The 26272-nt window shown below is 43.0% G+C and overlaps 2 protein-coding genes across 2 annotated transcripts in view; both read left to right on the top strand.

Moving 5' to 3' along the window:
* Window positions 1-26272, top strand: part of osbpl10a (oxysterol binding protein-like 10a) — a 62643-nt gene that overhangs the window by 22813 nt on the left and 13558 nt on the right. Inside the window, 2 exon segments of the mRNA XM_079654897.1 lie at window positions 13499-13696; window positions 21827-22058. Of these exon segments, the coding sequence (XP_079511023.1) occupies window positions 13499-13696; window positions 21827-22058 (430 nt within the window).
* Window positions 8478-9591, top strand: LOC307022214 (uncharacterized protein). The gene is made up of 2 exons (XM_079654898.1): window positions 8478-8816; window positions 8853-9591. The coding sequence occupies exons 1-2, from the start codon at window positions 8595-8597 to the stop codon at window positions 9549-9551; spliced, it is 921 nt and encodes a 306-aa protein (XP_079511024.1). The 5' UTR covers window positions 8478-8594; the 3' UTR covers window positions 9552-9591.

Genomic DNA, 26272 nt, shown 5'->3' on the forward strand with positions numbered 1-26272 from the left:
GTGTCCTCATGCTCCTGTTTCACCTGCTTAATACAGGTATCATCACTGCTACTGATTTCGACAGAGCAGGTCACAAATAGCAAGAAATGACAAAGTGAAATAAGACAATTTTTACCTGTAAGAGGAGGTGCTGGGCCGGTAAGAGTTGCTCATCATGTTCTCTGAGGTGCATCAAAAGAAGCAATGCTGCTGCCTTCTTTTTCCTGGTTGTCTCATCATCAAAGTATGCCATTCTGCAGGAACTGAATTGTGATTAATTGTGATTGAAGCTTTGGGAGTTACACTCGCTTCTGCTCTGTAGAGTTGCTCAGGACTGACTGAGAAAGATGCTCTGAGGCTGGCCTTTAATATGTCCACGTTACCATGACACATGGGAAACGCTTGAGCTACTCAAATTCGGCTGTCTTCGCCAACACCGTGGTCCCATCTCGATGTCATCGTACTATAATACGATGGCTACACGACGGCATTGCGAGGGCTTCACGTAGTCGTGTTGCCTTCCTAAGACAATCTGGCAGCTTCCTGTTTCCTTCGTATTGTCTTTGTGAGGCGAAAAATGCCCAATGGCACCGATGATCAAACGAAGTAAAGACGAAGATGACACGATTGGACAAGATGCCCTCACGATGGCCTTACGTAGAGCAAAATGGACACACAAATTCAACACGAAAATGAACCTTCGCAAAGGTCTTTCGGCAATTTCTTGGCATGCCAAAGATTTAGCCACCGCTCACAAAGTTGCTGCCGGAGCCTGAGAAACTCCACTGGCGGTCATACGATGGCTTAAGATGCCCTCACGAATGTCCCGATGTTGTTATGATCAGAGCCGAATTTGAAAATGTCCTTTACGTGTGTCCATCTGGTGTCAATTTCGGGACAGTGTGACGCGGGCTTTAGGGATGCATTTATTATGAGGTTAATGTGGTGGAAGAACAAGGTAAAATATATTTTGGTTCGCTAGTTTTTCTCTCGCAGAGATAGTGTAGAACTTTATCTCTGGATCGCCAAAAATATGGCAGTCACACCTGAAGATATTGTATCACAAATTTAAACCTCAAAGTACCATTAAATCAACACTTCTTTGACACAACAGACTTTTTGGGCTTAACTTTCTCATCTCGAGGTCAATTGAATATCTGCTGTGGGGCTTTTGATCATATCCCATAAACAAAATGACTTACGAGAAAGACTCATGAAGGCATGATGAATAATAAATCAACACTTACACTTGGGTATCCGAATCAAAAAATCTCACCTCAGGAAGTGTTCATCAGCTGTCTCAGAACTACCTTTGACACTCTACTCAATAAATAAAAACTTCTGTATTTCATGTATCTTTGAAAGGACATATTATTTCCTTGTTTCACTCTTTAATGGTAAGGTTTCTATTTACAGCACCTGCTTTGAACTTAATCTCCTTAATGGTAGAAGCAGAATCCTTTCATCTACAGTATACAAGAAAAACACAGGAAAGTATGTTTCTCCCTTAGTATTAACAGTTTATATCTGCATAATGACATGACCACATCGTCTTTAGCGACCCCACTAACGTGTTGTCACCATTACATCTAACAACAATCGGAATTTTGGATTATTATTATGTGTGGAGACTCTTCCCTGTGGCTGCAGATTTCTATGGATTGTCATCAGGTTCAGTTCAAGACCGTATCAGTCAGTTTTCTCTGTCAGATTGTCCGGTTACAGTTGGTGGTTTTTCTGGTAGCGGCTTTCAGATGGCAAATGTAGTTTTCCTGGATTCATAATTTCAACTAAGACCAGTTAAACGAAACATAAAATGGCCAAACATAGTTTTTCTAGCTTCTGCAAAGCCTGTCAATGATTTGTAGACTATTAGATTTTAGTCCTGGATAAAAAAGCTTTTGTATAACAGTGCCCAACAATACAATACAGTCCAGCACAACAACACAAATTCGTCGTTTCTTTTAAAGTGAAGGATTGTTGAAAGGCCTTATCTCCATTCCATTCATAAAGGATGGTTCATTGTTCTCTATGCTGAAGGAGATAAGAAACGCAGCATTGAAGCAAGCTTCCTTCTTACAATGGCTGCCATTGACGTGTTCCTGGGTCATTGCATTGTATTTCAGTTAGGAACCTTCCTAAGCAAAAGAAAACGCACCCCTGGTCGGACAGGGAGCACATCTGCAAGCTAATAAGCAACATGATAAATAGGCCAGTAACTATGTAACTACATGCACACGTAACCCTGGACAGGGAGGGCAGTAAAAGTCAGGCTGTGGACTTTGACTGTCTTTCATCATGTTGTTTACTTTCTGCTTGAATGGAAAAAAGCAGCTCCTGCACCTGCTGTTGTGTTTGGCTGTTTTTGTCTTTTAAACTCAGCTTTTTTCAAAGTTCTACTATGATTACATGATACAAATAGTTGTATCTGTTTATATGAATCTGTTTAGGCTGCAGCATTTATTGAAATCACAATATTGACTATAGTGCAATATTTAAATCACAATAAGCACAATGTTTGGTAAAGGACAAATATGTGACAATATCTGAATTAAGTAATAAGTACAGACTTTTTCAATGATAATGTGAATAATGTTGTATAATATTAAATCATTATCAATACCTCCTCACCTAACCTATTGCAAATAATATTGCAGTTGCAATATCAGTCAAAAATAATAGCAATTAGATATGTTTCCCAAATTCTGCAGCCCTAGTATCTGTGTATATGTATTTAAAAACTATTTTCATACCCTCTAACCAAGATAATATAATACTGAGAAGCTAATTGTGTGTAATTAGCATTGTCCCCTGTAGTGCAGAACATGACAGGTCAGCAGCTGACCGTTGCACAGCTACCCACGCTGCCTCTCTCAGGTCCACCCACGGCCGAGTGACAGCACAGCACCTGTGATTTTAGTCAGTTTAGTCAAGCTGGGAGTATCCTTATATGTAAACGTTTAGAAGACAGGTGGTCCTAAATGTATCAAGGCCTTAAACTTTTATCATGAATTTTCACATTAAGGGGTAGAGCTCACAGTAATGGTGTGTGTTTGTATATTGCATTCTTTATCAAGCTGTTGCAACATTTTCACAATGTTTCTGATGTGTTTAGCTCTGACTGCAACATAACTCTGAATCTCACAAGATTACTGCAGAAATCTTATTACCCAGTCATATTTCCTTGTAACTTGAGTCCTTTAAGCCTTTGGAGCGTCATGTCCTTCAGAGTGAAACGATCTGCCAGTGCAGTGAGAATATCTTCTTCTCTTTACCTTTTTAAAAAAAAATCCCGGCAGCCTTCTTCTTACTCTATAAAAACTCAGATATTTCCCAAATAAATATTTAAACAATTTTAATTAGAATTTAATTACATTTTGAAAACAACATTTTAAGAATTTGATTTTAAACTGGAATGATGATAAGTTCTCATTCATAACACTCCGTTCGATGTCTAACTATGGGATGCGCCTCATCGCGGAACAAACAGAAGCATCAATCTCATTACGTCAATCCTGATTGGCTGGTGATCTTGACGTCATGTCAGGGAATCCACCCACCCTATAAGTAGCTTGCACCACGTCGCAGCGTCATTCAAACACCTCTTCTCACTTCAGTGCACATCTCGATATATCAGTAGCCGGGCTAGCTTAACAGTCCACAGACTGAACCCAAAGCTAACTTTCGGTCGACGGGAGCTCGTCGGCTACTTTTCTGCTTCGCAAGAAGACTGTTAATACTAACACGCCAGTTAGTATTGCAATCTACCTCACCGTTTCTTTCTTCGGAAATAAAGGTAAGGTTTTGATTTTTCAAGTTAGTAACACACCTGTTGCTAACTCGCCTTCCCTCACTACCGACACCACGGTAGCGAGGACGTTTTTTCTTTTTCTCTCTCACACCAGAGGAGAAGAAGATAAAAAGGTATTAACACACCAGTTAATATTCTTTGAGAATAAAAATTTACACCGTAGCTTTTTCTCCGGATTAACGACAGGTGGGAACAAAATATTTTTCTCAGCAACGTACCTGTTACGAGCGGGTCCTCTCCACGCCGTCACCACGGCAAACAAGATGGACGCTTCTCTCCCTCACACCAGAGGAGTCAGGGACTCGGTGCCCTTTACAGCCCGCCTGTCAGCAGAAAGAGTGGAAGTTTTCAGAGCTTGTCTCGCTCATTTCCGGCTGCGCAAATATGTTCTCTTCAGATCATGTCTGCGGTTACTGGGGCTCATGGCGTCAGCCATCTTGGTGGTACGACTGGGACGCTTACACATGAGGGAGTTTCAGCGCTGGGTAGCCGCCCTCAGACTAAACCCCGCGCGTCATGGCGCGCGGAGAGTGATGGTCACTGTGAAATACGTAATGGCACTGCGCCACTGGCTGCACCCGACTTTTCTAGTACGGGGCGTGCCTATGGGTGCTGTCCTATCGCGGAAGGTGGTCACCACCGACGCATGTCTGACGGGCTGGGGAGGTATTTACGAAGGTCGACTGGTGAGGGGTCTCTGGAGCAGAGACCTCCAACGGTCGCACATAAATTACCTGGAGCTTTTAGCGGTGTTCCTCACCCTGAAACGCTTTCTGCCTTTTCTCAGAGGACACCATGTCCTCGTGAGGACAGACAATACGACCACAATATCGTATATAAACCGTCAAGGGGGTTTGCGTTCTCTCCAGTTACACATGCTGGCACACAAACTGATCTTGTGGAGCTGCGGTCGTCTCCTCTCTCTGAGAGCGACGCACGTACCAGGAGTGATGAACCTCGGGGCAGACCTGCTGTCCAGAGGTGTACCACTATATGCAGACTGGACTCTACATCCAATGGTTGTGAGTCAGCTGTGGATGAGTTACGGTCGAGCCGCGGTAGATCTGTTCGCATCAAAAGAAAATGCTCATTGTCAGCTGTTCTTTTCAATGCGCGATCTAAACGCACCGTTAGGCGTGGACGCGCTCGCGCACGTTTGGCCTCCGGTCCTCCTGTACGCGTTCCCACCCCTGGCTCTGATACTCCCAACTCTGGCCAGAGTGAGAGAACAGCGCCACACACTGATCCTGATAGCTCCGCACTGGCCTGCAATATACTGGCTGGCGGAGATTTATCAGCTGCTGTGCGGACAGCCGTGGCAGCTCCCACTACGCAGGGACATACTGTCTTGGAAAACTGCAGAGATGGCAGCTGTTTGGATGCTCTTCTGTGTGCTGACTGTTTGTCTGGCCAGAGATCTGTCTCCCAATGAGATCTCCTTAAAGAAAGCCTTTGCACTTTTCCAGTCGATGGAGTCCATGTTGGAGTAAGACGCTGGCAAAGTACTCCATGAAGTAGACGAGCTGTTGTGGAACGGAACGATGAGCGACAAGGAAAAGTTCAACGGAACGATGAGCAACGAGGGAAAGTTCAACGGAACGATGAGCGACGAGGAAAGGTTCAACGGAACGATGAGTGACAAGGATAAGTTCAACGGCACGATGAGCGACAAGGATAAGTACTACGGCAAGATGAGCGACAAGGATAAGTTCAACGGCACGATGAGCGACGAGTATTAGTTCAACGGCACGATGAGCGACATGGATAAGTACTACGGCACGATGAGCGACAAGGATAAGTTCAACGGCACGATGAGCGACGAGTATACAGGACTGTCTCAGAAAATTAGAATATTGTGATAAAGTTCTTTATTTTCTGTAATGCAATTAAAAAAACAAAAATGTCATACATTCTGGATTCATTACAAATCAACTGAAATATTGCAAGCCTTTTATTATTTTAATATTGCTGATTATGGCATACAGCTTAAGAAAACTCAAATATCCTATCTCTAAATATTAGAATATCATGAAAAAGTATACTAGTAGGGTGTTCAACGAATCACTTGAATCGTCTAAATAACTCGAAACACCTGCAAGGGTTTCCTGAGCCTTGAAAAACACTCAGCTTGGTTCAGTAAACTAAATCACAAGTATGGGGAAGACTGCTGATCTGACTGCTGTCCAGAGGACCGTCATTGACACCCTCCATCAGGAGGGTAAGACACAAAAAGAAATTTCTCAAAGAGCAAGCTGTTCACAGAGTGCAGTTTCAAAGCACATCCACAAAAAGTCTGTTGGAAGGGGGAAATGTGGCAGGAAACGCTGCACAACCAAGAGAGATGACCGCAGCCTTAACAGCATTGTGAAGAAGAGTCGCTTCCAGAATTTGGGGGAGCTTCAAAGACAGTGGACTGAAGCTGGAGTCCAGGTATCAAAAGTCACTGTTCACAGACGTGTCCGGGAAATGGGCTACAATAGCCGTATTCCCATGGTCAAGCCACTTCTGAACTCAAGACAACGGAAGAGGCGTCTGACTTGGGCTAAGGAAAAGAAGCACTGGACAGTTGCACAGTGGTCCAAAGTCCTCTTTTCAGACGAAAGCAAGTTTTGTATTTCATTTGGAAGTCAAGGCGCCAGAGTCTGGAGAAAGGCTGGAGAGGAGCAAAATCCAAGTTGCTTGAAATCCAGTGTGAAGTTCCCACAGTCAGCGATGGTTTGGGGAGCCATGTCAGCTGCTGGTGTTGGTCCACTGTGTTTCATCAAGCCCTGAGTAAATGCAGCTGTGTACCAAGAGATTTTAGAGCACTACATGCTTCCGTCTGCTGAAAAGCTCTATGGAGATGAGGAATTCATTTTCCAGCATGATCTGGCACCTGCCCACAGTGCCAAAACCACCAGTAACTGGTGTACTGACCATGGCATTACTGTCCTCGATTGGCCTGCAAATTCCCCTGACCTGAACCCCATAGAGAATATGTGGGGTATTGTGAAGAAGAAGCTGAAAGACACCAGACCCAACAATGCTAATGAGCTAAAGGCCGCTATTGAAGCATCCTGGGCATCCATAACACCTCAGCAATGCCACAGGCTGATTGCCTCCATGCCACGCCGCATTGATGCAGTAATCCGTGCAAAAGGATTCCCAACCAAGTACTGAGTGCATTAATGGACATTTTCAAATGTTTGATTGTGTTTTGCTGTTATAAATCTTTTTTTTTTACTTGGTCTGAGGAACTATTCTAATTTTTTGAGATAGGATTTTTGAGTTTTCTTAAGCTGTATGCCATAATCAGCAATATTAAAATAATAAAAGGCTTGCAATATTTCAGTTGATTTGTAATGAATCCAGAATGTATGACATTTTTGTTTTTTTAATTGCATTACAGAAAATAAAGAACTTTATCACAATATTCTAATTTTCTGAGACAGTCCTGTAAGTTCAACGGCACAATGAGCGACAAGGATAAGTACTACGGCACGATGAGCGACAAGGATAAGTTCAACGGCACGATGAGCGACAAGGAAAAGTTAAACGGCACGATGAGCGACAAGGATAAGTACTACGGCACGATGAGCGACAAGTAGAAGTCCAACGGCACGATGAGCGACGAGTATAACTTCAACGCCACGATGAGCGACAAGGATAAGTACTACGGCATGATGAGCGACAAGGATAAGTTCAACGGCACGATGAGCGACAAGGATAAGTTCAACGGCACGATGAGCGACGAGTATAAGTTCAACGGCAAGATGAGCGAAAAGGATAAGTACTACGGCACAATGAGTGACAAGGATAAGTTCAAAGGCTCGATGAGCGATGAGTATAAGTTCAACGGCACGATGAGCGACAAGGATAAGTTCAACGGCACGATGAGCGACAAGGATAAGTTCAACGGCACGATGAGCGACAAGGATAAGTACTACGGCACGATGAGCGACAAGGATAAGTACTACGGCACGATGAGCGACAAGGATAAGTTCAACGGCACGATGAGCGATAAGGAAAAGTTAAACGGCACGATGAGCGACAAGGATAAGTACTACGGCACGATGAGCGACAAGGATAAGTTCAACGGCACGATGAGCGACAAGGATAAGTTCAACGGCACGATGAGTGACGAGTACAAGTCCAACGGCACGATGAGCGACGAGTACAAGTCCAACGGCACGATGAGCAACGAGTATAAGTTCAACGGCTCGCGCACGTTTGGCCTCCGGTCCTCCTGTACGCGTTCCCACCCCTGGCTCTGATACTCCCAACTCTGGCCAGAGTGAGAGAACAGCGCCACACACTGATCCTGATAGCTCCGCACTGGCCTGCAATATACTGGCTGGCGGAGATTTATCAGCTGCTGTGCGGACAGCCGTGGCAGCTCCCACTACGCAGGGACATACTGTCTTGGAAAACTGCAGAGATGGCAGCTGTTTGGATGCTCTTCTGTGTGCTGACTGTTTGTCTGGCCAGAGATCTGTCTCCCAATGAGATCTCCTTAAAGAAAGCCTTTGCACTTTTCCAGTCGATGGAGTCCATGTTGGAGTAAGACGCTGGCAAAGTACTCCATGAAGTAGACGAGCTGTTGTGGAACGGAACGATGAGCGACAAGGAAAAGTTCAACGGAACGATGAGCAACGAGGGAAAGTTCAACGGAACGATGAGCGACGAGGAAAGGTTCAACGGAACGATGAGTGACAAGGATAAGTTCAACGGCACGATGAGCGACAAGGATAAGTACTACGGCAAGATGAGCGACAAGGATAAGTTCAACGGCACGATGAGCGACGAGTATTAGTTCAACGGCACGATGAGCGACATGGATAAGTACTACGGCACGATGAGCGACAAGGATAAGTTCAACGGCACGATGAGCGACAAGGAAAAGTTAAACGGCACGATGAGCGACAAGGATAAGTACTACGGCACGATGAGCGACAAGGATAAGTTCAACGGCACGATGAGCGACGAGGAAAAGTTAAACGGCACGATGAGCGACAAGGATAAGTACTACGGCACGATGAGCGACAAGTAGAAGTCCAACGGCACGATGAGCGACGAGTATAACTTCAACGGCACGATGAGCGACAAGGATAAGTACTACGGCACGATGAGCGACAAGGATAAGTTCAACGGCACGATGAGCGACGAGTATAAGTTCAACGGCACGATGAGCGAAAAGGATAAGTACTACGGCACGATGAGCGACAAGGATAAGTTCAAAGGCACGATGAGCGACGAGTATAAGTTCAACGGCACGATGAGCGACAAGGATAAGTTCAACGGCACGATGAGCGACAAGGATAAGTTCAACGGCACGATGAGCGACAAGGATAAGTACTACGGCACGATGAGCGACAAGGATAAGTACTACGGCACGATGAGCGACAAGGATAAGTTCAACGGCACGATGAGCGATAAGGAAAAGTTAAACGGCACGATGAGCGACAAGGATAAGTACTACGGCACGATGAGCGACAAGGATAAGTTCAACGGCACGATGAGCGACAAGGATAAGTTCAACGGCACGATGAGTGACGAGTACAAGTCCAACGGCACGATAAGCGACGAGTACAAGTCCAACGGCACGATGAGCAACGAGTATAAGTTCAACGGCACGATGAGCGACGAGGTTCAAAGTGACGACGAAAAGGAAAAGTTCAACGGGACGATGAGTGAGGAGACATTCAATACTGCATATAATAGATTGATCTTGTCTATTTTGAGTGCCTTGGAGAGCTTGATATCTGAGGTGTTATCTTGGTAGCAATATAATAAAACGTGTATACATTTCTTAAAAAAAAAAAGATGAGCGACAAGGATAAGTTCAACGGCACGATGAGCGACAAGGATAAGTTCAACGGCACGATGAGCGACAAGGATAAGTACTACGGCACGATGAGCGACAAGGATAAGTACTACGGCACGATGAGCGACAAGGATAAGTTCAACGGCACGATGAGCGATAAGGAAAATTTAAACGGCACGATGAGCGACAAGGATAAGTACTACGGCACGATGAGCGACAAGGATAAGTTCAACGGCACGATGAGCAACAAGGATAAGTTCAACGGCACGATGAGTGACGAGTACAAGTCAAACGGCACGATGAGCGACGAGTACAAGTCCAACGGCACGATGAGCAACGAGTATAAGTTCAACGGCACGATGAGCGACGAGGAAAAGTTCAAAGTGACGACGAAAAGGAAAAGTTCAACGGGACGATGAGTGAGGAGACATTCAATACTGCATATAATAGATTGATCTTGTCTATTTTGAGTGCCTTGGAGAGCTTGATATGAGGTGTTATCTTGGTAGCAATATAATAAAACGTGTATACATTTCTTAAAAAAAAAAAAAAAAGACATACTGTCTCAGGCGGGGGGGGACGATCTTTCACCCACACCCGGAGCGCCTGGCCCTATGGGCCTGGCCCGTGAGTGGTACAATCTGAATACAGTGGGTCTCCCGCAGAAGGTGATAAACACTATTCAGAGTGCAAAAGCTTCCTCCACCAGGTCTCTCTATGACTGTAAGTGGAGGGTGTTTGAGGAATGGTGCCTTCAAAAAGGGCACACCTCTTTTCAATGTCCTGTTGGGGTGATTTTATCATTTCTACAGGACCTGATTGATAAACACAGAGCTTTTTCTAGAATCAAAGTATACCTGGCTGCTATTGTTGCATGCCATGGGCTTTGAGGGAAAGACGGCTAGCCAACATCCTTTGGTCTGCCGTTTTATGAAGGGAGCTCGCAGGCTCCTCCCTGTTTCCAGGTCATTGGTGCCCTTATGGGACTTGACAGTGGTTTTAGATGGGCTCACTCAAACCCCATTTGAACCCCTGGAAAGAGCTGACATGAAGCACCTATCACTGAAGACAGTGCTGTTACTGGCCCTGGCATCCGCCAAGCGAGTCAGTGATATTCATGCGCTCTCTGTACATCCTGCACTGTGCACTCAGTTCGCCCCAGGGCAAACGAGAGTGTTGCTGAAGCCCAACCTTGCCTTTATACCTAAGGTGGTTGGTTCATGTACCCCAATTGACATTGAGGCATTTCCTCCGCCGCTGTGTTCCTCCGGGGAATAGCGGCCGAATTTGCTGTGTCCAGTTTGTGCTTTACGCACTTATATGGACAGGTCAAAAGAGTTTCGTTGTAGTGACCAACTCTTCATATCCTGGGCTAACCCTCAGAAGGGCAAGCCCGTTACCAAGCAACGGCTCTCCCACTGGATTGTGGAAGCGATTGCTTTGGCCTATACGAGTCAGGGTTTCCAGGCACCTACGGGTCTGCGTGCTCATTCGACTCGTTGTCTGGCTACATCCTGGGCTTTGTTCAAGGGTGTTTCCATCCAGGACATTTGTGCAGCAGCGAGCTGGTCCTCGCCGCTCACTTTTTTCCGCTTTTACAGGCTAGACGTCTCTGCTCCTAGTGTGGCCCGAGCAGTGCTGGGCCCCGTGTTGAGTCAGAGCTCTACCTGTTAAGTTCTGGTTGGTTTGGTGATTTTCGAGATAAGCTTGTCTGGCAATACGGGAGCTTCAATATCCCATAGTGAGACATCGAACGGAGTGTTATGAATGAGAACTATAGGTTACTTACGTAACCCCAGTTCTCAGAGTAACATGTAGTGAGATGTCTCACCAGACGGCCCTCCTTGCTAAGGTGAAGTGAGAAGAGGTGCTTATTTTGAATGACGCTGCGACGTGGCGCAAGCTACTTATAGGGTGGGTGGATTCCCTGACTCTGACGTCAAGATCACCAGCCAATCAGGATTGGCGTAATGAGATTGATGCTTCTGTTTGCTCCTGCGATGAGGCGCATTCCATAGTGAGACATCTCACTACATGTTACTCTGAGAACTGGGGTTACGTAAGTAACCTATAGTTTTCAATTCTTTTCTCTTCTTCCCAAATATTGGATACTGGCACGTCTCTAGGCTTATAAAATAATTTGAATAATAGAGAAAAAGAAAGGTCCGTGGTTCAAAAGTCGACACCGATTGATTTTAAAGGGTCACAAGCCAAAGGTGATGGAACACAATGACCTGTCAGATATATATTGACCCTATATCTGAGAAATCGCTATTTTTTTCATACAACGTCTAATTTAGACAAATTACAACACCTATTCAGCATGTTCCTCACCCCTCTGCTCAATACTCCACTCTTCCCACCATCACTCCCCCTCCTTTACTTTTCCTCCTTGCATTTTCTTGTTCTGACACTCCAGTTTCTTGAAATGCTCGGGGCTTTGTGCCAGTTTTGGAGGACGAAACCTCAGCGCCTCTTATCTGTTTGCACACTGAAATCCCATCTCCTTTTCTGCTTACTCACGCCTCGTTGCTCTGCCTTTCACAATACAACAGTGTTCTCTACTGTAAGCTCATTATACTCTGTTTGAATGGATTTGGATGCATTTAATCACAAAGAAAATGCTCTTATTTTTTCCAAATGCCAAGAATAACAAGCAATTAAAACCTGATCATAGACATGACATTATAACACACATGTTGGTCATAGGTCTGGTTTCCTGGGTTACCACATCACAATCGGTGGTGGTGGTTTCCCACTTAGTGAGCAGTGTCCTGTGGTGGAATTGGTTATTTGATCTATTCAATCTATTTTATTTCCCAGTTGTCATGAACAGATCTTTGTGCGTTTCTGAGGGATAAATCTATGGTGTGTTGTCTGCTCTACTGTAAGATAATGGAGGGTAAAGACAGGAGAGAGAGAGGTACTGGTCTGAGATGTCTGCATGAGCACATAGCTCAGCGAACTGAAGAGACAAGAGTCACTGAGGGGAAGCGAAGGATGCATCAAGATGAAGAATGTAATGTGACTTTAGCTTCGGCACAGAGAACACAAAGCGAAATAACAAAAAGGATGACAACAGCAAAACAAACCAGCATCCACAAGCCTGGTGGATGCTGGTTGAAGCTTCTCCAACAAGAGGACATTTGTTCACTGTTTCTGATTAAGACAAGTCTCAGACATTTGTTTTGGTGTCCGTCTGATGAGCCCTTGTAGACTGAATGAAGAGATGGCATATTTGTTATTCTATGGTTTTACTGTGAATTGTTTTAGATACTGGTGGTAGTGAAATGGTTAGGCTTTCCAGTGTTTACAGTACAATTCACAGTCTTCTCTCGCAGAAACTGAGCACCAAAAAGTTTTTTCAACATCTGACTAATATATAATAGCAGTATAATCCAGTTCAACACATTTTATTAAAAGTTGTATGATTCAAGGAATCATTGGCCTGAGAGCAAGTGATCCAAAGTTAGTGAGAATAGGAAAACACATCCTGCTCTTAAGGCTTACAGGTTTGACTAATGTTAGCTTTTTTTTATAAAATCTGAGAGTAGGCATACTCCTCAAGCTATTCCAACATTATTATATATATAAATATATATGCTGTGTTATGACCCACTTCGTTTTTTTAAATATAAAGCAAAATGCTTGCTGGCTAAGATTGGTTAGTAGTTTAAATAATGATTAGCTAACAGCTAGCATTAGCTGACATTTAACTGGCACACTTTCATATACCTTTTTTTTTTTAAACAAAGATTTTATTTGGAGAATATAAACCTTATTGAAAATATTTTCTATACGTTTTTTAAGAGCATGCTCTTCCTTTTACATTATCATGCTCCTTCCACATTAAAATTCCCACACTACTCTCTCTCCCTCTCTGTGCCACCCCCTGCTCCCCCCAGGGCTCCTCAACCTCTGGTCGGACCCGTAGCTTCTCCCTCCTCCCCCACCTAACCCCATCTTCATCCCCGGGTTCTCAGAGGCATCTGAGCCACGCCGCCTCACCCGGCAACATCGTAACCATCACCCACCACAAATCTCCGGCTGCAGCTCGGCGGGCCAAGAGTCTGTACCCGGAACGGCTGCTGGAGGTCAAAGAGGTGGGTGTCAAAGGCATAACAGTATTTTTTACAAAACCCTTGGCTTCATTACTTGGAATTCAAAAAGGAGGCATAGGCAGTTGATTTAAACGTTATTTCAAGGAAAGGAAGTAAACAGGTGAAAATGCACTTTACTAGTCAACATGACCACTAGCAAGCTAATTCTTCTTTGGGATCTACTGCACAATTATGTCTTGTACAGCAGCACACACAACTAAGGCTAATTGTACACAAGGCCATGGCTCTGCAACAAACAGATACTGATAATGCAAAATGACCGGACCTGCCATGCTCTGCCTCTGATCAGCTAATACTCCATTTATCATTTGTTCGTTGGGTTAAAAAAAGAAGGTTACCCTCCTGTAGCACAACTCAGGTTCTTTTCTATTAATCATGCCAAAATAAATCAACATAATTGCGGTCATTTTAATAAAAAAGCCCCTGACTTTTAAATATGGATGATGCAATTTCCCATACAAATTCTAAAACTGATGTTCTGTGAGAAAGTCAAGTGAGGCATTGAGTTATTCTGAACATTTGTATTTTGCGTGGCCTTCAGAGCCTCTACAGATCAGGTCTCAGGTGGGACACTGGTGCAGTGAGTTCAGCAGATATTTCTGGCTTCCTGGCAGCCTTGACACTGACTGCAGTGTGCTCCGTCTTCACTGTAAATTCAGCTCTGTTGGCATTTTTATGGTATATATCAATACTGATTAACATGGCTGTTGACAGAGGGAAGAGCTGGTGGAGCGTATGTTGTTGAATCAGGGTCAGTGTGTGCAGTCATCAACATAATGAGGTTTTTAAGTGTCCATGTGTACAAAAAAGATAAATTGTAAGTGCCAGCCAGCTAATCCCTGAATTTATACATTTTGATTTCTTTTTCAACAAGAGCTTACATTCACAGACCTGCAAGCACCTCCTGAGCTAATTAAAAATCCCTCTACTTTACATTTACAATCACTTTCTGATTTAGTTGGAGCTTTAAATCCTCATTAATTCTCCTCGCCTCAGTTAACAGACCTGCCAGTTGTAGGGACCACTCCTTCCTCATCTGCCACATCTCCATACTTTCCCCCTTTGGTTTAGAGATGAAATGTGCTCTTTGAATCGTTGCCAGGCAGCCGTTCATCTTGCCACTGAATGATGGAAATAAGATGACTTGGCAATAAGGAAGGAGGAAGAAACATAGACAAGCAGAGACAAGAGACTTTCTAAATGTAAAACACAACTGTTCATGTAAAGTGTTGGTGTGGAGAACAAAAATAGAAGCTGACAGAGAATAGTTCATGTAGGCCATCATGAAAAGAAATCCTTCCTAACCAGATACTTGCTTTGTCCTTCAGCTGCTGAAGGTGTTAGGGGGTTCACTGCTAAAATATTCATTGTATTGTTTCCTTTATTATCCATTATGCCTTTTATTAAAGATTATTTAAATCATTATTTAAGATTTTTAAATTATTTCTCCCATAAGTTGTGACACATCTTCAAGTTACATTTCAAATACTTCGAAAAAATGATGTGTCGTTAAGTCATGGAAGACAGAAGCAGTGAACATTTTTTTCTTTTTGGAGTAGGCAGTTCCATGTCAGCTTCATTCAGCTCATTGTTTTGGCTTCCTAGCAGTTTCTGTTTTGATCGAGTAGAACCGTTTCAGAAAGACTCAGTTGGTGACTTTAATTAACCTTAATTGGTGGTGTGTGTGTGTGTGTGTGTGTGTGTGTGTGTGTGTGTGTGTGTGTGTGTGTGTGTGTGTGTGTGTGTGTGTGTGTGTGTGTGTGTGTGTGTGTGTGTGTGTGTGTGTGTGTGTGTGTGTGTGTGTGTGTGTGTGTGTGTGTGTGTGTGTGTGTGTGTGTGTGTGTGTGTGTGTGTGTGTGTGTGTGTGTGTGTGTGGCTAAATAGCCCCTCAGGAGCTGATAGAGACCAAAAACAGAGCCAAAAGAGGACAAATGTTGCTCTAAAATACATACAGATTTGTAGCTGTTTTTGTTCTATGTGTAATTAGGTCTGTTTGCTATGCCGTAATTACAAAATGCTCGAACCAATTTCTTTTTACATTATCAATTAATATTTTGTCTGTTTGTATATCTTGTTAATTTATCCGTCTATAAAAAAAGCAAAAACTGCCCATCACGAGTGAGCCAAAAGTGTTGACCTAAAGAAGGTACACGCATGAATAGATATTCAAATGTCTATAAAATAAAGAAAAACAGCAAATCCTCCCATTTGAAAATCTGCAACCAGTGAATGTTTGGCATCTTATTTAGATAAATGACACATTTTTGTCTATTTAAAAAATACTGCTTGCCTATTAATTTTAATTGAGACCTCACAGTAGGATTGGTGTCTCCTCCAAACTTGAAACAGTGAGCAGACGACCACCACACCATCAGATAAACAGTTTTAAAAACTTGGCATTTACCTCACCGCATCATCTGCTTCCTCGGCTTGTCATTCTGATGACGCCGTTGGAGTCGCATCAATATTTCATGCAAAGATCTTTCTTTCATGCCTTTCTTGCTCATTGAAGACCTGGCTGGCTTCAAGTTGTTAAATTCCCCATTCAGATGCACCACGCTGTGTGTTTGCCCGCTCTCGCTGAGAATGTCTTGCCTAAGTGATTCACATTCACATTCACGAGTGGAGAGTAATTTCTCACCTCTCCGTAGAAGAGTCTGTCTCAAGTGAACCCGGGAAAGTTTGAGTAAATACTGAGCAGATGGTGTGATCATTAAGCAAAACAAACACTCCTTTGGCGCTTGTGGTTCCTCTACAGGCGTGTGATTCATTTTTACTTTACACAAGAACTGGGTTGCTGCCTCCTTTGACCTGACTCACATCTGCCGTCATTTAGCTTCTCTCTCCACAGTTCCTTCTCCGCTTCCCTCCCTCCTCATGTCATGTGTTGTTCTCCTTCCTTTTATCCATAACGGGCTCATAAACTTGTCTGACAGGTTTGGCGCAGGGCCGGGGGAGGCTGGAGTCGAGGAGTGTGCTTGCTCCATGATTTATGCACCACGGTACACAGTAGAGACCAGAAAGCTGCTCCGAGCTGATTTATCAGAGGATTTATGGTTTATTGGTGATGTTGTTGCGTTCATCCCATTTCTTTTCTGGCCACTATTGCTGATAATATTCATACCAGTCTTGATACTTTCACGTTTGATTCCCCCAGCCACAGATGCTCATGCAGTAGCTCTCTTTCAAACACTCATGGTGGGAACAAGTCTTTGCAGCTCAGTGAACCTCCACATGATCTGCCTCCCCAGCTCAGCCATGTTGACCTGCCAGCACGCACTGAACCGTCCTCACATCCGGCAGGAGGCTCACACATGCAGCGCAGCAGCACAGAGTTAGAGTTGTGCCAGTTCATGGTTGTCTCACAGGATTAAAGTTTCTACTGCTCACCTGGCTCAAAGGCTCTGCAAAATGTCAATTTCTTCCTATCTCCATTTCCCTAGTTCTTGTCACAGGCTTTCTGCGAAATTGCCACAAGCCAATAACCCTAACAACATAATTGTAAACTTTGGAAAACTCCCTTTCAGCCACATAAGAGATTATGTTAGAGTTTTATCAGACTTAATAGAACGCTTTGGGACACACTGAATTTGATGTGTCTTTGTATTGTTTCGTGTCAAGACAATAACATGCAATCCAGGAAGGATTGAGATGCTGTCAGGGCGAGTTTGTTTTACAGATTCATCATAGTTTGTCTCCAGTCTCCAAAACATGCAGAAGTTTATAACACAGCCTAGCCCTAGATGTTACAATACTGGTAAATGAACATGGTGACCATTTTATTTTCCTGTTCTTCTCTGCGTCGATTATCCCTCTATGCATATACAGTTTTTTTTTTACTCATTCCCGCACTGTTTAATTACTCCTGTGTGTATGAAATGTGGGAATGGATGGTAGAGAGGAGAAATCTTCCCATGTCTATGACTTGACAAATGAAAATCGTAGTGTGATTGCAGTGAATTGACACTAAAGCTGGGATGATAAGCTATGATCTATGGTTATTTGGTTTTTAGGTGCATTTATGTTGTTTCGCGCCAACCTATTTCCTTATTTCATTGTCATTGCAAGTTGCATGTTTTGTATTGACATCTTAAGCAACAGTAACATCACAATATATATGCTGTACCAAACAGTCATGCATAGTGTATTGTTTGAAATCAAAATAATGTTAACAGCAATCAAGTTACACAGATATTTTCTGTATAGGAGTAACCTCGAGTCATTATAAAACAAGGAACATTTTCATTTTTCCAATTGAAGTCCTGATAAATGTAATGATGGAACATAAAAAAAAAATACATATTGCTGTCACCTCCCATCCATCTGACCATCCATGCATGTATCTGTCTCTCCACTGGCTGTGTGACGGTGGGAGTCAGACCACATTACCGTCTCTCCTCGGCCAGCTTGTCACGGCTGATGGGAACTCATCAAACGCCTCAACTCTCAGTGCAGCAGCACCACTGGGCAGTGCAGCAGCAGAGCTGGAGCACTGGGGTTAGGCTATTTCTGGAAGCATCACTGGTCCTGTTGGCTCCAGAGGTGTGTGTGTGTGTGTGTGTGTGTGTGTGTGTGTGTGTGTGTGTGTGTGTGTGTGTGTGTGTGTGTGTGTGTGTGTGTGTGTGTGTGTGTGTGTGTGTGTGTGTGTGTGTGTGTGTGTGTGTGTGTGTGTGTGTGTGTGTGTGTGTGTGTGTGTGTGTGTGTGTGTGTGTGTGTGTGTGTGTGTGTGTGTGTGTGTGTGTGTGTGTGTGTGTGTGTGTGTGTGTGTGTGTGTGTGTGTGTGGAGGAGAGCTGCCATTACTGTAAACCCACTGACTTAGCCTTGTAGCACATCTCTGCTGCCAGGACTGACATGTAACCTGCAAAACCAAACAATAATAAATAATATGAACTTTGCATTTATTAAAATCTAGAGAGCAACATTATTTAAAAACGTATGCTGAGTTTTTTAAAATAAACTTATGGATGAGTGTCTTTTATTACTTATTAGTTACATTTATGAGCTAGTTTTTGTTGGAATATCAGGAATAGCGTGGTGCATGTGTTTGTTATGGACTAGCAGCTACAGTGTGCTAACCTTGACAACCCGGCTGTATTCTTACGTTATCTTAGACTTGTGTGACCTAATTGAAGAGTTGTGTCTCTAATAATGACAGGTTTGGGTACCGAACATGGATAGTCTACTCGTCATAGTTGACGTGGATGAATCCAATTTGGAGACATTTCGACAGAGGTGTTCATGATGCTATCGTTTGAGAGCTCCTGATTGATTACATGCAGGAATGGCCTGCCAACCAAAATTCTTCCTCCAGCGTATGAACATGTTGAGAGTGCACGGAGAGGAGGAGCTATTTACTGACTTGTCTGTTGTCAATGTGTTTGTGAGAGAGAGACAGAGGGGATAGGAGGGGTTTGTGCAAATCAATGTGTTGCTTGCAGCTCTACATTACATAAGATCTGACCTATTTTCAATAGTAAAAAGAACAGAAATCAATACCTGGGACTCGGTGTCGATATTTTGGCACGCCAACACACTTAAATGAATGTGTGGTAAACACTGATTCATATTTAATGCATGTGTAGTTGAATTATACTTGAAGGTATACTCTCTTGCCCTCATGTTGACCCTGTCACCCAGATGAGGCTGGGTTGTACTCATGATGTTCACCTGCTGACAGTTTGTCAAAAATAACTCTTGAAAAGGCTGTGTGTGTTTGAGTCACTATTTCTTTATGTATTCTGACAATACCTTATTATATAGTTTGCTCTGGCACTTTTGACCCAATAAGCTTGTTTATGTTGTTGCTTTAAATCACTAAGTTATCTCTTTTTCTTATCTTCTACAAAATCTTCTATGTGTCTTATCATTTTCCTCATTCCATGTATGAGCAAACATTTCATGTTTGTGTTATATTAAGTAAGGTGGCTGCATTTTACTGTACATCATAAAACCCATTGAACTGTGTGATTGCTGAGCACTGTATGTTTTCTTTTCTTTTTGAGTTAAGGTTGCATAGCAACACATTTGCTCAAAACTTGCATTGCCACCCTCACAGACCCCTATAACAAATATAGACCCTGAGGCAGCTGATGTGTGTTATTACTAGTGCACCACTGATGCAGTTATACTTCCTCTGCATCTCTACTTTTTTGCCTGCTTTTGCATTTTGCACAATATGTACTGAAGTGATAATTACAGTTTTGCAGCTTTGGTAGAATAATCCTATAACTTCAGTATTAATCTGTGTCTCTTTATTGATAAAGCACTACCTGAAATGTATCTATGTTGTGTCCTGTAGAATCAACATGAAGGGCAACTCCCTACAAATGTCACCCAAGCAGGATAATCAACCCCTCTGCTGTCCATCAGTTTTCCTTTAGTATTTTCAGACTAATCTGTATATTGTTTCTTTCTGTTACGACTGAATAAACGGGTTTGAACTCAAATGCACGACTCACACAGGTTTTTAACAAAAAAGGTTTTATTCAAACCAAAGCTCAACGACAGTGGTAAACAAAAACTAAATCACTCTTAACGAGGAAAAACAGTATCAAAACAAAGTCACTCTTAATGAGGAAAAAACACTAACAAAACAAAATCACTTCAATGAGGAAAAACACCAGGAGCATGAATATATCAATACTTAGACAAGACGTGGCTCAAAGCTCTGCTTGGGATTCTCTCTGGCATGACACGCAGGTAGACTGTCACAAGAAACGATACGAACTGGGACAGGACAAAGGGAGACGAGGACAATAAATATACCATGTAATGGGGAACAGGTGGAAACAATCAGGGGCGTGGTCGACAATCACAGGAGTGGGAGACACACAAGGAAGGGAGGTCAGAGTATCTGAAACGAGAGGAAAGGTTAGTATTCAAAATTAAAGGGGAAAATCACTAGACAAAGACAAAAACACTTAACTAAACTAACATCATTTGTGAGAGATGACACTTTCTTAATCCTTTCAAACTCTCTTAGTCTTATGGACACTTTTTGCCCTATCACTTTGGAAATCAAATATCTGGAATCTTCCCAAAGAAGCTGCAACAGATTGGTTGGATTTATTGTTTCACCTAGGAATGAAATTGATTAGCTGCTATGACATTTCAACAATACATATTAAAGAAGGGAAATAAAGGATTATATATCCAACACTTTATGACTGTATACAGTGTCATAAAATATGCTCATTATGAGGGGCACATGAGATGCCTTAGTGAAATGAAGCCTTTATTATTTCAAGGGCACTGTAATTATATGTTATCAGCATGCTGAACAATGGGAATCTAATTATAACAACCATTGGAGACAACCATTTGAGCTCCGACTGCCTGAGGAGTTCAACATTGGATCCAAGTAAATAGCTAATAGAGTTCTAGGACAAGCTCTGTGCTTTTTATTCGTTTTTAAATTCCATTGCATGAATGTCTATGGCACATATAACCTCACTGCAACAGCTCAGTGTCTCAGAAATAGCTCTGTGTACTGATGCAGGAAGACAGATGTGCTATTGAAGTGTATGCCGAGGAAGAGTGTTTGTGAAGCCATACAATATTAATGAATACAACATTTCCAGGCTGATAAACACCCCCGATCATTAGCCCCGAGAGAAGCTTATTACCCGCTAGCGAGAACCAACTTTGTCTTCTTCATCTTTGTGATACATTTAGACTCTAATAGGTGAGTCATACAGATACAAATTCTCAGTAAGAAATGTTCTGTGGAGCACAGGGAATAACTTTTTTGGTTTTAAAGAGTTTCAGCTGTCAAGGTGACAGAGGTGACACTATTAGAAGTTGTGTCACTTCTTACACTCAAATAAAACAGTATCAATGAATGAGGTGGTGAAAGGTGTATATGAAAGTGGTTTAAACTATGTCATTGCGGGGTTTGGTCTTTTCATTGGATAGTTAAGAAGGGAAAGAAAAAAATAAAAGATCCCCCAGCATTTAAAAAGGCAAACACGTAATTACTCACTGAATTTATTGCATTTTCAAGTTAATAAGTTGAAATAGCCAATATCATGAAGGGGTAAATCCTCACAATCTACAGTCAAAGTTAAAGGTGTGGTTTCTTTAGTTTATTGTTAACTCTGCTTCCCCCCCAGGTGATGTCCCAAGCAGAGGGCCAGCAGAAGAACCTGGTCCAGACCATAGACTCTCTCCCCCCCCGGGGGCCTCTCTCCTGTCTGGACCAGGACCTGCTGCTGCTCAAAGCCACGTCAGCCGCCACACTCAGCTGCCTGGGAGAGTGCCTGAACATCCTCCAAAAGACCCAGAGCCACAGCCAGCCACCGCCTCAGTCCCAGTGCGACTACGCCGGCCACGGAGCCCCCTCCGGTGAGTCCGCCCCCGGCCCTGTTCCAGTGCTGCTACTGGAGCCCCTGACCCCTCCATCTCCCCCATCCCTCTTGCTTTTCCAGTGCCCCCCTCCAGAGCCTAGCCCCAGTGGCAAGGCCCTTCCAGGGCAGCTGGACTGTGGCTCTTGCCTGATGTGTACCATGAACTTCCATGTCTGTAGTAAATGCTGTTGAATGCTGCATTCAATATTTAAATAGTTTTATTTTATTCCTTTTATGTTTTTGTCATAGTTTACTGTTGTTGGTCTTGTTCTGTGCCTTTTTTCAGTTCATTATTGTGTGTTTTCAATGTTGTCAACTGCATTGAAATACCAATAGTTCCTTAAAACGGTAGTGCCAAGTACAAGCATGAATGTGAAGTGTGTATGCTCTGGTTTTACTGTCAATATTATTTACATAATCCTTGAAGGCCTTCCAGGTTGATTCCCCATACTGTATGCATGTCAGAAGAAAAAAGAGTTTGTGTGAATGATGACTTAATAATAATAATGACTAATACTATGCACTTTTAAATCTTCTCAAAGGATTACTTCTTTGCCAAAGGAATCCACACTGGTGCCTAAAATGTCAGACCTCTGCCATGTTTAACCCTCTCTGTGCCAGATCACTATGGATCCAATAAAGTTGTTTCAATTTAAACAATTTCAGCCTAAGGGTGGTTCTATTGGCTTAATACCAAGGATTAGGAAATAGTTCCCAAAGGTGGAAGGTAGACCCACCGGTAGACCATTTTAGGTATGATTCAAAGTAATACTCCACTCAAAATCTGTTGAGCCCCAAACATTCACTACCTGTAGGCCTGAAAGGAGGCTCTGAGAGTGTTTATTGCTCCTTTTTTGGAAGATGGCAGATGTAGTCAGTTTGGATCCACAGCAGTTACAATGGCCACCAGTAATTCACAAAAAAAAGTTCACTTTTGCCCGTAAAACTTTCACAAACATCTGCAGCATATTCAATTTCTCTGCTGTGGACAAAACCATCTCATCTCCATTATGTAGCTTTTCTTGACCTTTGTGTTCTACTGCTACACACTATTGCCTCCTTGTAATTCGAGAGGTCGATTGTTTCAAGTGTTCTGAAGAAGAAGATAATACTTAGTTTCTTCAGCTTATTCACACTAAACAGGTTGTGTACCAACTGACAGATGTTAGCTGTAAACTAGCCAGGAATACATTTACTGTGTGTGTGGTGCACTCACCAGGAACTATTGTTCTTTCCGTAATTCCTGGATTAAGCGTGTATGCATTTTTGTCTCAATTCATGCTGCAGTATGATAATTTACCCTCCTTTTGGTCTGAAGATGCCTTTGGAGATGATTTTGAGCTGCTTTGACATCCCAAATCAACTCAGCTGTCATATCAGGCGGTTCAGGCTTCCAATTTGAATGCTTCCTGGATGCCTCTCTGTAAAGGCGTTCCAATTACTTCCAACTTGGAGTAGAACCTTTTAGATCAGTAGATGCTGAAAGGATGAAGTCCCTTCTGGCTTAGGTAACCCTTTGAACTTCCCCTGGATATTCTGGAGGACAAGACTAGGGAAATGGATGTTTGCTAGCTTCCTTAACCTTAATCTCACGGGTCCTGACTAGAATCCATTGTTACTGCTGTAAATCCAAGCATATGACAGCTGCTGTGTTTTAAGCCCTACAGGTGCATTTGTTTTAGTGGAGTATTTAAGCCAAGAAAGTCTGATCAAACTCTATCTACTGTATGACTTTGGGAGTATCTTTTCGGGTCTGGGTTGGTTGGGTGCCGGATCCCTCGCCAATCTGCCCGTCCTCACAATTTGTTGGTCTTCTCTTTGCGCCAACAGTCACGCTGCCCTGTACCTGTTCATCTGACAGGGGGTGGTGTGGAATGGGACCACCGGGCCGCAAGTACAAACCTCTTTCCTTACGCTGCCTGGCTGATAACTCTTGTGGGGGTCCAGCTGCTCCTCGCTTCCGGCATGTCCCCCCCACACCTCAGTGAGGAGATTTTTTGTTCGGATCCTCGGTTATGTCAAGTGATGGGTATTGAGGCTCACCGGCATGAGCAGCATCCAGATTTGATGCAGCTGATAAAGGAGTGACTGTCTGGTCGGTTGGGTGGTTGAATGGATCTGTTCCGCCCACACGGGAAAGCTTTGCCACTGCATGGGCAACTGACTCTTTGGTAGAGAGCCGAGCATGAGGTTGGACAGAGTTTGGCTGGCACGTTTGTCCATCCAGGCTCCTTTTATTACACAACAGGAGCAGATTTTCTGAGTCAGCTCTAGTTATCACAAAGACAGTCAAGGAACTTGAAGGATCTTTGCAAACTCCCACCAAAAACCTGCCAGTCACAATCCAGACAGCGTATTATCAGCTGATCACAGAGGATCTTTGCTGCTCGCTCTAGCTTCCCTCTCTCACTGCAATATGCTGCTTGAAGCCCAACCCTTTGTCTCTTTTACCCCACACGCAGTACATTTCCCTTTAAGGGCATTTACCTTGCAAACCCCTTGGAGCATAACAAAATAAGAAAGAGCAGATACTTTTAAAACTAAAAGTAGAGCGCACAAGAGGAACATGGGTGAGAATCCGATGGGAAAGCGTCACAATATCTGAATCAATCTCAAAGCCCAGAAATGGAAAGTAAAGCCATTGGAAACTGCATGATTGTTTGTCTTTCCACTGTTTGATTTGCGATGGCCTTTTGATTCACCTGCATGCCCCTATCCAATGGCCCAGACAACCCCCTGCTCACTAGCACCAGTACCAGTAGATGTATTTGTAAACTAGCTACCTGCACACACACACATCTATTTTAAGAATGTTTTCCCTAAAACATTTTCATAAAATAAACTCTGACCCCCAAATGTCTTGAGAATAACCTTGTGTTTTGTAGCGTATCAATTTCTCTATGTCTACAATTCTCACATTTCACTTGCCTTCAGGCAGGGCACCACCTGCTCATGTCTCCATTGGACAGGAGGCCAGCTGGAGGAGGTTCACTTTTAATACTTTTTGGTTCCAGTCAGATGAATTGTCAGTTGACCGAGGCGGAGACCCGTCCTCAGGGCTATTTCTGCTCATTTTGTGGAAACAGGCTCGCCTCAGGCTCTCCAGCATGTCAACCTGTGTCAGCGCAGCTTGCTTCTCACTAATGGGTATCAAAGAACGGCCTCTTGGTGCATTACACTTTTAACCCAATAGAGCACCGGGGCTAGAGAGAAGGGCCTGTGCTCCATTACCAGTGCTTTGAAATGCGATCTAATACTGTGATGAATACAAGAAGCCTTTACATGAGGAAACTAGTAGCTTGGTTATAGTTTTATAGTTTTTTTTAGAGTCTGTTCATACAGGAGATGGAAAATACGTTTAGTGCAATAGCTGTAATAGAGATGTTTTTGAGGCTGTTGAACAGATTAAGGAGCCTTTCTAAGACAGTATCTTAAACCCTGCTCTCTGTCTTCCTTTGTGTCATTAACTTTTATCACTACCACAAATATTATTTTGTATTTAATTGAAGCTACATTTGCAGTTGCTAGAAGTGCGACAGAGTATTTCTGCTTGACATTCAATATGGACGTTTTCTTCCTCATATCATCTGCAAATCACAATTTGGCAATTACTCTATACGCGAAATCTCATGGGGAAACAATCAATTTCAGTTCAGGAACATTCATTTGCATAGCAATATTTTGTAAAAATAAGAAGACAATATGATCAAGACCAAATGAATTGAAATAACTATGGGGATCCACATTCCCTCAAGAGCCATAACCAGGTAAAAATTAGAATTTCTCCAAGACTCGCTTGCAAAACTATTGACAATCAGCTTTAGATAGACTTTGAGTTTGGTGTAGCAAAGGATGACATTTAATATGTTAAACATCACAGTAGCATGTTAGCATTATCATTCCAAAAAGGTTAGCATGCTGAAATAGCACATAGCTACAAACACTGACTGAAATACATTTAAAGGGGTTTCGCTTCTCAGTGGCCTCAAAAAGTTGAATTATCCCCTCTGAAAGTTCATCCTCTGTATGTGAAGACAGGTGTTGTACTCTCAGATTAGGTATTTATCTTTAAATGGCTGTAAATTAACTGGCATGGAGTTGTTTCAAAGCTCAGTTACAGCATGATGTGGACTGTAGAGGATGTAGATTTCTAATGTTATTGTTTGTGGATCGGAGTCAAAATGAATCATCATTTCTGTATATGACTTTAGT

The sequence above is a fragment of the Notothenia rossii genome (genome assembly GCF_949606895.1).
Source record: "Notothenia rossii genome assembly, chromosome: 10".
Lineage (NCBI taxonomy): Eukaryota > Metazoa > Chordata > Actinopteri > Perciformes > Nototheniidae > Notothenia > Notothenia rossii.